The sequence below is a fragment of the Cyanistes caeruleus genome, chromosome 9 (genome assembly GCF_971803275.1).
Source record: "Cyanistes caeruleus chromosome 9, bCyaCae1.hap1.1, whole genome shotgun sequence".
Taxonomy (NCBI): domain Eukaryota; kingdom Metazoa; phylum Chordata; class Aves; order Passeriformes; family Paridae; genus Cyanistes; species Cyanistes caeruleus.
The window spans coordinates 20,360,002-20,372,670 of record NC_141709.1 but is presented as its reverse complement, the minus strand read 5'-3'; the positions used below and the strand labels follow the sequence as shown (position 1 = coordinate 20,372,670).

General features: G+C 41.5%; 1 protein-coding gene across 1 annotated transcript in view; it reads right to left on the bottom strand.

Moving 5' to 3' along the window:
- Positions 1-12,669, bottom strand: part of DDAH1 (dimethylarginine dimethylaminohydrolase 1) — a 57,974-nt gene that overhangs the window by 5,811 nt on the left and 39,494 nt on the right. The window contains exons 2-4 of the mRNA XM_086901540.1: positions 11,436-11,535; positions 10,288-10,361; positions 9,573-9,692 (exon numbers count right to left, since the gene is read on the bottom strand). Coding sequence (XP_086757666.1) covers positions 9,573-9,692; positions 10,288-10,361; positions 11,436-11,535 — 294 coding nt within the window. The remainder of the gene's footprint in view (positions 1-9,572; positions 9,693-10,287; positions 10,362-11,435; positions 11,536-12,669) is intronic.

The following is a 12,669-nucleotide window of genomic DNA, read 5'->3' as shown; positions in this document are numbered from 1 at the left end:
AGAAATGCAAGTGTTTCCATTTCTCCCCCAGCCCACCTGTGTTCCCACATACATTGCAAAGATGCAAACAGAAAGAAAAGGCTTTTTATTTTTTTTTTTTTAGCTTAAAATATTCACACTAATACTATCTTTAGAAAAAAATGGTCCTTTGTTAACAAGATTTTTCAACTAAATTCCCTTCTCAGGGAGAGCCTAGAGATTTACATCACATAGCAGAAAGCAGACTTCAATTTTAGGCATAGTTAACTTTGTCATTAAGTTGCTTCCAAGGTCATTCATCTGTACTACTTCTCATTCATTAAAGAAATACTACATGTAGCTGATTTATAACAGGGTCTATAACGTAGTGGGAAGCAACAAAGAACTCATGCTTGCCCACACCTACAGTAACTAAATCCTTTATAGGTCTACATTTTTCATGTTCTAGCCTGAGTCATCCACATCCCGTGGAGATCATGAAACTCACAACAAAGAATGCCATGCATTCTTGAGGAAGTGTTATCAGATTGTCATTTCTTGTTCCTTCTCATGTTATGAAACTCTCCCAAGTTCCCAAGGACACATCTACCTCCATAAAAGGTTAATGTGTTTTTCTGAGGAAAAATCCTTGCACCTTTACTTCACCAGATGTAATTTTGTATTTTTGTATGCTTAGCACAGTTAATTTAATTTTTTTTTATATAATTCTGTTTCTGTTACGTTGCCAAGATTATTTTTATTCTGCTTTCCTTGATGCTGCAGACAACCTGCACCTCATGTGGCTCTTCTACCTGGTAACCAGTCAGCAGACATGTCCTCTACCTGCAGCTTCCATTTTCCTTCCTATACAATGTTTTTAAGCCTTGACTAAGGAAACATTTCTTAAATCTGAACTAAAATATATGCATCAGTAGAAGAAAAAACACTATGTCTGGATTTTACAAAGTTCCTGAACAGTTCTTTCTCTACTCCTTATTGGAAATAGAATTCTGATATTGCAGGTTTTCTGTAGGAACACCAGAAATACATTGTGAACCACTCTGAAACGCTTCCATATGAAATTATGAAAGAATTCTTAAGCAGAAGGGTAAAGACAAGTCTCCCATTCATTTGCTTCTGCAAAATGCTTAAGTGGGAACTACAGCAGCAAGCAGAAATAAAGGACAAGTGGCAGGGCTCTAGTGCCTCAAGGACTGGCTTTGGGGAGCATGAGAGATGATGCCAAGGGCATGTTAAGAGGATTGTTTTCAGTATTAAAAAGCACACAAACTGGCTGAATTAGTTCATAAAAAAATAAGAAAACCTGAGTGAGAAAGTGAGACAAAGCAGCCACAGGAGTTTGAGGACACAGCTGTGATAGTGGGACTGGGATCTCAGCTAGCCAGAACAACACCACAAGAAAGCTTTTATTACTAACTGGGGGTTTGACAATACAAGATTACTCCCTTCCTCAGCTCTTAAGATAAAAAGGAAATCATATTTGCAAGCTTTCATCGCTGTTATAACTGTGCCTGACTGTTGCAGTAAAATTTCAAAAACCACTTACTTGAGAGAGTGCCCAGGCAATAACACCCCAAACCTGCCCCACAGGGAGGCTCTGGATGCAGCAGAAATGCACCAATATGACACAATCAGGGTACTTAACAGACCCATGTGGTTTTCTCTGTTTCTATTATGTGAAGTCATTAAGCACATGTGCCTGGCCAGATTGACTCCAGGGCAGAGAAAAGAAGATAAAAGCAAGGTCCTTTGATTGTATTTTCTATCAGATACAAAGTATGATGAATTTATAGAGGGCTGGCTTTCTGTCCACAAATGTACAACCAGCTACGTTAAGAGCCAGGCATTTCCCGCGTGCCTCGTTTTTCTGGGAATTTTCTTCAGCCTAAAGAGGGTAATTTTCACTGCACATTCTCTCAGCCCTTAGTCATGTTTTCCTTACGTTGAAGTCATTCACATAGCCTAAAATGCCTTTTCTATAGTTTTTTTACAGTGTGTCCTCAGACAACTGAGGTAATGGATAAGCTAAATAATCCTAACTATGAAGCAGCATTATGCATGAAGGAAAAATGTGTATGTGTTTCAGGTCTATTATCACTGATAGAACTAAGATGACTGCATGCACTTTTAAAAGAGGCCAAGCCTAGCTACAAATTTTCCCCCCTCCATGAGGAAGGCCCCAGTCTGAGCCCTGCTGCCCACTCACTCTGGGACCTACTCACATCCAGACTGCTGCAAGGACAGAGAGCAACCAAACCCACCTGCAATGCACATTTTTATCTCCAAATCCCCACAAGCAAAACCAAACATACACTGAATGTTCCTCTTGCTAACAGGGCATTGAGCACCACACTTAAAAATGCCTGTGTGATGCTGACAGAAAAGCCCACATTTCTAGGTTTTGATGTTTGTATTGATTAGCTACTGTTCTCCTGACCACTAGCATTTAAAAGGAAAATCAAATCTAAGCTCAAGTCGAGTGTACGTAACCCTACACCCATGGGATCATTCCCTCACCAACTTTTAGCTATCCTTTCTCAAATCCTTCAAGTCAAAGTATTCTTAAAAGAAAACTAGTCACGTCAAACTAGTTAAGATATTTTTTCTATCCCACCTATTTTCTTTCTTTCCAAGCACATTAAACTTTGGTCTGTTTGACATTGATGCTTAAGCAACCTTTGGCCTAGGATCCAAGAGAACGAAAGGTGTGAGAAAGGATTAACCTACATCAAGGTTTTGCCTACAATCACAAAAATGAAGTATTTTTGTGGGGCAGGGAAACTAAAATCGATGAGGATAACAGCAATAGGCAGTCACATGCCCCCAGGCTGGATGGGAGTTTGGAAGGTCAACGTGTTTCTTTTCTGAAGGAAAGACCACTTGTCTGGGAACAATGTTGGGCTGTGCCGTTATGCAGCAAAGGCAAAAGATGAAGACAGGCACCTGGCCAGTCCACTGCCATCTGGAGGGACAGCTGAGAAAGGTAAATTACTGCTTGCTACATGGAAAATAGTGCTGATGGCCAAATCTGATTTTTTTTAAATTTGCAGCGCCCAGAAGAGCTGCTTTTTTAGTGCTGTATGGTAGGATGTCTCCACTCTCAGGTGATGGTACCCACTTTTGCATCCCAAGACAGAGAGTGGAGGTGACCAAGATTTGGTGCATGGTTTCCAGGAACCTCAACTCATCAGCTGTCATACAGAGCGATACCAGCTCAGCACTGTCCCAGGCCCAGGAGTCTGTCCAGTTTGCTTTTGAACATGTAGCAATGTAGTGACAGAGTTCAGACAGGTACTGTGCAAGGAAAGATTTTTCATCTATTTTTTTTTCCTAGTTTGCCTCTTTAAAGCTTACCTTTACATACTTTTAGAGCTCCCCTGATTCTTGCACTGGAAGACAAAGTGAACAATTGATTCCCTGGTCACCTTTTCCACATTATTCCCGACCTTCTAGGCATCTCTGATCCTATCTTAGTTGTATTTTTTTCCAGGTTATAGTCATAGCTTGCTTAGTTTGTCTCCTTAGGCAAGCTGTCCAGGTATCTGTCAGTGGAACTTATCTGAATCTTTCCAGTTATACTTCATATTTTTTGGAATGAAGGGCCCGTGCATGCAAAGCACACACAACAGACAACATGCAGATGCACTACAGCTTTATCAGCGGCAAAATTATGTTCTCCATTTGGTTTTCAGCTGAGCTAGAAAGTTCAACAAGCTCAGGATATAACTTCTGCAGTAATGATCAGTCAGAGCACATTATTTCATATGTGATGTTCAGAATAACATCAGACATTCAGAGCTGTCATTCTCTCTGTCCCAGCTGCACATCACTTTACACTGAAACTGAAATTCATTCACTGATTTATTGCCCTGATTGTCCTTTAAGTTCATTCCTCATTTCTTCATATTTAGAGAAACAATTGGCACCAGAGAGAGAAAGCAGCAGCTTTCAATTCAAGAAAGTACAGGACAGAGGAGCTGATGAGCTGTGCCACAATGCCATGTGCCTTGTACAGGGACTCAGCAGCTTCTCAGAGTTTCCTTGAAACAAAGCAGTGACCATGAAACACTTGGCTAGGCTGGCCAGAGGGGACAGAAGAGCAGAGCTGGAAAAGCCATCGACCTTGCTGGAATGTCAAGATCTATCAGAAGTGTCCCCCCTGACATGCAGACAGGCAGAAGCAACAATAGTATAGTAGGAACAGTAGGAAGGGGCCATCACAGCCACTGTGAGCAGCATAAATCAAAGCAGAACGATCTAAGCCTTCTTGTCAGGTACCAAGAAGTCTGATAGAGATATAGGATAGGACAGCATAGACCTATAGACACAAACTACATTGAAGATCTCTTTGAAGCCAGTAGTGCCCCAATCTGCCATGGTCAGTACGCCACATTTCTCAGTCCATACACAGCCAGAGTGTTGTTTTAATTTCCGTCTACCACCCACGGTCTCAGCAGCTGGGCTTTGGGCTTTGCCTCCCTGCTGCACCCTCTCAGTCATGTTTTCCAGAATGAAGAGTTCTTTTAAGCAACCTCTCCCACCCTTCTCCTCGGCTTTTCCTGGCGTGGGATGCCTTTTGCATCATCACAGATGCGATGGGTACCCAGCGTCATTCATGTGCACATCTGCACTGCTCTGCCCCCCTGAGCCACCATCCCTCACGGCCACACTGTCACCTGCCTGCCAGCTCTGCCAAGGACCACTGCAAAGGGAAACCATGACCTGAGAAGGAGAAAAGGAGTGGGTTACGTGGGCTGTTGCTTTCAGTTGAGAAGGCAAAGGCACGAACATCCTGTCATTCCGAACAGGAACTCGAGGAGAGAATAGTCAAAGGGGAAAAAAAAGAAGCAAAGGAATAGAAACGTGAGTCCCCATTTACACAAAGCAAATGACATTTCCTCAGTCAGCCTCTGACCCAGCTCCTGTGGCTGACTGCCTTACTGGTGAGGAAAAACATGTATTGAAAGGGACACTTTCCTCACTCTCTAAAAACAAACAAACAAACTTGCCTGTTTAATACAATGATCTCTTGTCTATAAATATATACTTTATTGAATCTTTATCTTCCAAAGATTCTTCTGCACATATGCAAACTGAACATCACTAACAATCAGGTAAGTGCAGTGTCTATTACATCATCTACAATTAATTCAAAGTAAAACCCAATTAGTTGACTTCTTAAGGTAGGAGGTCATCTGGTACTCAGTGGAGACCTACATCCTCTGAGATGATGTGTACTCCTAATTCATACAGTAATGAAGAATCAGAAGGAGATAAAGGAAAGTACATAGAATTTTATAAGTTGATTAATTTATTGATTGATTATGAATTGATTAATTTTCCTATCTACAAGACTGAGAGAAGCAGTCTCAATTTTTAATGTTTAGCTTTAAGGAGAAAAGTTCTCAACAGTTCTTTGTATTTCACTAACCTTTCTTTGTTGCTGCATTACAAAAAAGTCAGCATTCATCTGCACTTTCTGCTAATTCCCTACCTGATGTCATCTTCTTTGGGTTATTAATATTAGTAATGATTTCCACAGCAACCCATTGTGATAGCATAAATAGAGGATTATGACTTCATGTGGGGAATAAGCAGAGGCACAAATGATGAATTCTTAAGGAAGAAGAGATAATGTTTTCATGCAAACTTGTGCATTACTAGAAAAGACAGTTGCTATACAGACAATAGGAAAAGCAGATTTAGCTGAGCCTTTTCCTGCTGCATGACAGTACAGGCTGTTTTCTACGAACACCAGAGAGATGTTTTCCCTCAGGTGTCTGGAGGCACTTCTGTGGCAGAGCTGGGAACCCCTCTGCTTTATCCAGGCACTATAACCCTCCTCCCATGCAGGGGAACAGGACTCAACTCTTCAAAAGCTGGCACACTGCAGAGACTTCAGTTACACAAGATGGAGTAAGAACAAAAGGCATTTAATCAAAGGAATGGGGGCAACTGCCAATGCGAGAACTCCTTGTGCTCAAGTTTTTCAAAAGCTCTGCTCTGATCATAGTTTGGATACAGACCAAGGGCATAGTTACCCAGAAGAGATTCCTTTCTATATTATCCTTAAGATGTGGTTTTGATAAGCCTCCCTTGACCACTGTCAAAACAGCTGCATTAGCAATAGCGTCCTCCAGGGAATAATTTAGGGGATGAATGAGCAGCCCCATTCCCAACAGAAGATATTGAGCGAGAGAGTCAAGAAGTGAGGACAATCATGTCCAAGCTCTTATTGAAAGCAGTAGGAAAAAAGAAAGGAATATTGCTGAAGTCATGGCATTGCACTACTCCAACAGAGTCCCTGACCATTAAGAAATCCCATTGAATAATGAGGCTGGACTCCAAGATACCAAGATGACCAGCACCAAAAGCGCAGATGTCATCACCACTCTGGGTCCTGATAGGACAAGTCTGTGAGGGGACACGAGGGGTTACACTGTCAGCTGCATCACCTGCTCTGCCTTGCACCTGAACTGGCAACACCACTCAGTCCTGACATCTGCCATAGCCACACTGCCTCTGTAATTAGCATATGCTCCTCTCAAATGACCAATTGAAATCTCAGATGTTTCTCATGCCACTCCATTACTCCAGATCTCAGAGGAATTATGCCAGACTCAGCTGACTGCAGGACTAAGCTCAGGCCATATGGTGGGATGAGTGCCCTCCCTTCCAAGATCCATCAGCAATCCCCATGCACCCTGCATTACTGCAGATCAGTGGATTCACACCAAGGCTCTCTCTACCAGTCCTGTGGAGAGACCCTAGGGCTGGTCTTTTGCTCAATGCCTGGTATCAAAGCCTACCCAAAGGACAGACTCATTTCTCAGTGGGTGGGAGAACAACTTTATTAGTAGGAACTTGCTACAGATACAATCCATACTGCTTGCAAGGGAATAGCTGAGCTTGTCAAAGCCTGGGAATAACATGTGCAACCCTCAGATCCTGTGGGATTACTCTGAGTTATCCAAAGGGTGACAGAGATGGTCGGATCAAGGACTGCATCCACAGTCATCTGCTGCTGTCCAAGTCTTCACTCATCACAAAGCGGAGGGAAACTGTGCTCTGTACCAACCTATACAAACAGCCACAAATGTGGCTTTTCTGGATAAAGAACAAGAGAGGAGTGTGCAACGGATGCGATGCTGTGTCACAGTTCCCATTGTCACCTTGCCTAGCTTTTTCCTTTGTTGCTGGAAGCTGAACTAGATTATGTCCTGGGCCAGTTCCTGCTCTTCTGCTATCCCAGCAAGACCCCAGGCCTGTGTCCCTTGCTGGGGAAAAAGTGGCGCAGAGTGCTCACCTGCAGCACTGCCACATCAGCTCCCTACACTGGACTGGCACTGTCTCAGCCCAAATCTGTCCCCATTCACATTCACAGTAAAGGTCAGAAACTCTGACAGTGCATGATCAGAGCTCAAAGGTGACATGTTTATAGGAAATCCTGGCCTCACCAAGGGAACTGAAAAATAATCCCAGGCTTCATCTTCTCAACAGCCATGGCTAATGTTCAAATGTGGAATTACATGTACAGAATTATAAACAGGTTTAACTACAAGAAGGAATTAAATGCATGCTGGAAACAGCAGAGGGAAGTTAAAGTTTCAGATGTGATAGTCACCAGAGGCCCTAGTGCTTTCTGCACTTAATCTGTCTCTTTCACCAAGTTTCCTCAAGTGCCACTTTTCAGCTGCAGTCCAAATAAATACACTACACTTGCCAAAACCTGAAGAGGATTTAATGGTTAAAATGTCTTTTCTGATTTACTATCTGCTTCTAGCATGTAGTCTATTATCCTAAACTCAATGGATTAATTTCCCAGCTAACTTGCAGTGCTTTACATTACACATACTGCACTGAACTCACAATCAATTGCACTTGGACATATGTGAGCACCAGATGCAATTTCTTTTTCTATTTTTAAAGTATTGTAAGGATACATAAGTTGCACCAGTAAGAACAATCAAGAAAAATCTGTATTTCAAACAAGATTGTAAGCAGATAAATCTTGTTTTAAATGTAAAATGCTAGCACAGCATGATGTAGAAGTTCACTTGTAGCAGCTGCCTAACATGACATGCGAAAACAACTCAATTACCAGAGATGGTTAAAGACAGCTCAATCATCTTGCTTGTACGATTGCATTTCCAGTCATGAAAAACAGCAAAATGAAGGAGGCGTTTAAAATAACAAGCCATTACAATAAAGGAGTGGCATGCTGGGCTGTGCCAGGCAGCAGACTCGGCAGAAGCTCCGGGGCTGTACTGCCACAGACTCTGCTGGGTAACAGGAGAACAGCTGACAGCATTGCTACAGCTCAGCTGATCTGCTGAAATCTAAGGAGCGGCTTTTAATTCCAACCCTTAGTGCCTCCAACATCCTCTTGCACTTGCATTTCCACAAGACTGCAAGAAGATTATTGCCAACTGAATTTTTTTTGCTTTGGTGACAAGTTAACAAATACAAATATATTGTCAAAAGCAAGAATTCAAATGTTAGCGGAAGCTGGTGATCAGCAGCACTGCAAATGCCATCATTTCCAAGACAGACAATTTATCCGTTTGTTTGCCAATAATTTCTCTGAAGAGATTTAGACTCCTGGAGAAACAGCCAGATCCAATTCACTGGAATACATTCTGGGTAACTCCATATGTTGCTGTGACATGTCTGCCTCATGTAACCTGTCCGCTCTCTAGGATCATGAGAAAGTATGTGTGTTATGGGACAAAACCCTGCTCCAGCCCAAACTCCTAACCTCACCTGGCAGGGTGTGGGCAAACATTATCCTCAGACACATGCAAATGTGCTGCTAAATGTCCAGTGCAGAGAAATACACTGAAAACTGACAGTTCATTTATTTTCAAAAATATATCCACCAACAATCAGAGACTGCTGAACTATCTTGTTAATTATCATGTTCTTTTTAAAAAGTATCTGCTTATTACTGGATTAAGGCTGGTGTTTACTTGAGAGTTAGTTACCAGAAATATTTGGTCAAGTTAGACAAAAAATGTTTTTGGTTACAATAGCTAAATTGATGCACTGCCACATGATTAGCCAAGCTGTGAAGGGTTTAATCAAATTCACGAGTTCTCAGATTAGCCCTAGCTCAAATTCAAATTGCAGCACTGAGCAACCAGTATTGTAGTTGAAATTTGCTCATGTTTATAAACACTCTATACAAGTATAGGGCTTCTCCCTCCTTCTTCATGACAGAACATTTACTTCTCCTCCATGAATTATAGAAGACAAGTTTCCTCACAGCAATATCTGAAGTATCTCCACTGGTCTGACTGTATCTCCTTCCTCCCTTTTAACACCAAATTATCAAATTTTTAGTCTACAAAGCTGTAAATAATAACCTGTATATCCTGTTTATTTCCTTAAGATAACTAAAGTTAAATCAAAATCATCACTCTCTTGTCTGATACAGACATTCATTATGGTTTGCACACACAGGAGACCTCAACATGTAGTAATTTCCTCTTTCACTGATCTATATGTGTTTTAAAGTACTGGCATCCTTAATCAGATATTTAAAAAAAACAGAAAGAGATATGCTGTTTAGAATATTTTCTTAGGTGCTTTACCTTGAGGGCTTTCTGTGCAGCTTCACTTGATCCAATAGCAATCAAGTTTGGTCCAGCCATGCTGCAAAAGCTCTTCAGATGCAAAGAATCATGAACAGGGACTGTGGAGACAGCATAATCCTGTATGGGAATAAGGAAGGGTGCTATAAATATTTTTAAAGTGCTCCTAGTTCCATAATTATATAGAGACATTCCATAATTAATTTTACTCTCTGCAAATTATCAACCCCAGGGCACAGTGTCAACCATTTAAGTTTGACGCTCTCCTCTGGACCAGCTTGTCTTTTCTCGAGACTGGCATAAAATCCAGAACATGTTTCAAATGCTACCGCTGTTGCAACCATAAAGAAATACATTAAAATGCTTAATTAAACAGTAGGTACATAAAACCTCTCCAGGGACTGGCAATAAGAACACAGGGCTGATACATGAGAACATGAAGAACATGAATGCTTATGTGCTCTCAAAAAATAACAGCCTCCCACTATCCAATTGATTTTTATGCAGCAATCTCAAATTTCAGATCCAACTACAACATCTATCACTTTACAGGATGCTCAAACCTTTTCAGCAACTTGTACCATCATTTGTTTTTTTTTTTTAATTAGGTCTAAAATAAAGTAGGAGTATGATAAGCATCTTGGCCAGTACAATTGTTCAATTAGTTCAGTGAATGACAGCTTGTATTTCCTGTAGCATGAAGGAATCTACAAACCTTAAATGTGTCAGCCAGAATTTCTGCACCACGTTGATTTGTCCGCCTGGAAAGACCCACGAAAAATTCTCTTCCTGGAATGAAAAAGCAGACTGGCTTTAGAAACATTCTGAAGTAATCTTTCATGGATTTTCATGTTCTATATTTCTTTTCTCAAGCTGAGTAGTTAAACTGAAAATTCAGCATAAAAGAATGCAACCTGCAATTGTGAGCTGATAATCTAAAGCAATTAATCTTTTTCCAGAAGGCACATTTAACTGGAAGCATAAATAGCTTCCTCTTCTAAATCTCTGCAGTGGTCATTGGGTCAGGAAAGACAACAGCTGGGCTGGATTAGTACACCACTGATTGACCATTTCGCTCTCCCTTTGAGATTTCCTCTGGTCTCAAGGCAGATCAAGTCTTCGGCATCCTCCAGCACCAGAGAAAATCAGTGCTGGATCTGCACTGCCTTAGGAAGGCTTCCCTTCCTGGTCTGCCTCTGTAGGAGACCCTTCCCTCCCTGTTGGGCACTAAGGCAAGCAGCCAGTCTACTGTGATGCTGATGAAAACAAACAGGCTTATTCAGCACAGGCAGGGAGCAACCCTGTGTGCAGCCGATGTGAGAAAATGCCTAATGGGTTTAATGACATAAAAAACACAGGCAGTATCTTCATCTTTGAAGTCAACCATGCATGTAAGGTGTCTCACTCATGACATCTGACAGGCAACTCCACCACATCTTGATAAACTAAAAATGCATTTTTTTGCATTTAATTAATTGAACTTGTGACAATTGTCTGCATCAAGCTTTTACAGGTCCTAAAAATGAGTCTGGTGAATGTTAGCTGCTTATAATAAGAAACATGAAACACCCCAGACAGTTGACTACTGAAAGCATTCTTCTTATTGGCACTTTACAAGCTAAAATAAAACCTGTATGCACAGTGCTGTTCTTTGTAGTGTGTGTACTGCTACTCCATTTATTCAGGTATTAGGCAGGGTACTGAGGGCTGCACTGAGAACTCATCTCCCCGCTACTTCATGACATTTAGTAAACAACCGATTTAGCAAACCACAGGAAAGACATTTTATTATGCTGGTATCAGATAACATGCAGTCTTTAAGGCAGACAGAACATGTAAACAGCAAATTCACTACCATTATACCTGTAAATAGGACGTCTCCACCATCCAAGGTTGCGTTTTCATCCACCATCTCAACTATATTAAGGTTGAGACTTTCTAGTACTCTCTTCATGGCTTCAACCTATTTAAAAGGAAGTTATTAATGACATATTGCACTGTTGAATTCTTTTTTAAAAACCTGCCAGAAATACATATAATTAATAAGAATTAAAGCCTTTTAATGCACCTATAGCAAGATGGATGGCAGGATGGCAACTACCATCACAGTTCCCCACCTGTCTTCAGAGGCCTCTGTGGTCTGGGGGGGGGATGGGTTGGAAAGTGGCAGAGATTAGGCTCTTGTCTTTGCACAGGAGCTATGCAGCATTCAGGAGGGACAGACAAGGGGCCCAAAGCACATGTTAAGTCCAGTCCCTCTGCACAAATATCTTCTTCAAAACCTTGTCCTCCGCATTTGGGCCAGAAAAAGCACCAGCAGAGTGGATGTTCATTGCTTCCACTCTGTTCAGACACAAGAGGTGATCTTGCCAGCCATGGAGGGACAGGTCTACCACAAACCCCTCTTCAGTCAGCAGGGAAAAAGAATCCCCTAGTCAGTAAAGCTTCAAATTTCTTATGGCTTTACAATTTTACTAGGCACTAGTTCTCCTTGCATGTTTGAGCTACCTTGTTTCAGAATTACAAGACATTTCATGCCTATACATTGTGAGGCTTACTGCTTGCTGTGGAGAGCAACACACATGGCTAGAAATCAGAGCCTGCTTCCTGCTGAAAACAGCTTTTATTAGGAGCAGGGAATGCAGCTTAAGTAGGTTCCTTCTTTCCCAGTAAGGGCTGCTGAGGATGCCTAAATCAGAATCTGTTTCTATAGAGGTTCATATCACTGGCCAACATTTGCTAAGTTCACACAACATCACTGTGGTGCCTTGTCAGCCAAAAGAAGGATCTACACACAACCAACCACTCACCGAAAGTGTAAACCTGTAAGTTGCAGAAGGTCAATAAAAATAAAGGCTCATCCACAGAAACCTGTGAACTTGATCCCACACAGCAGCATCTTCATGTTCAGTGTAACTTTCTCACCATGGTTAACTAGAGGTGCCCAGAAAGCATTAATAAACATGGAAAACACAGTGAACTCCTTTTATATTTTTGCATGTCCCATAGATAGATGTCACTCATCTATTTAAAGTGCTAAATTAAGCATTTCTAGAAAAAAACACAGGAAACTAAAACATATGACAGCCCTGTACAA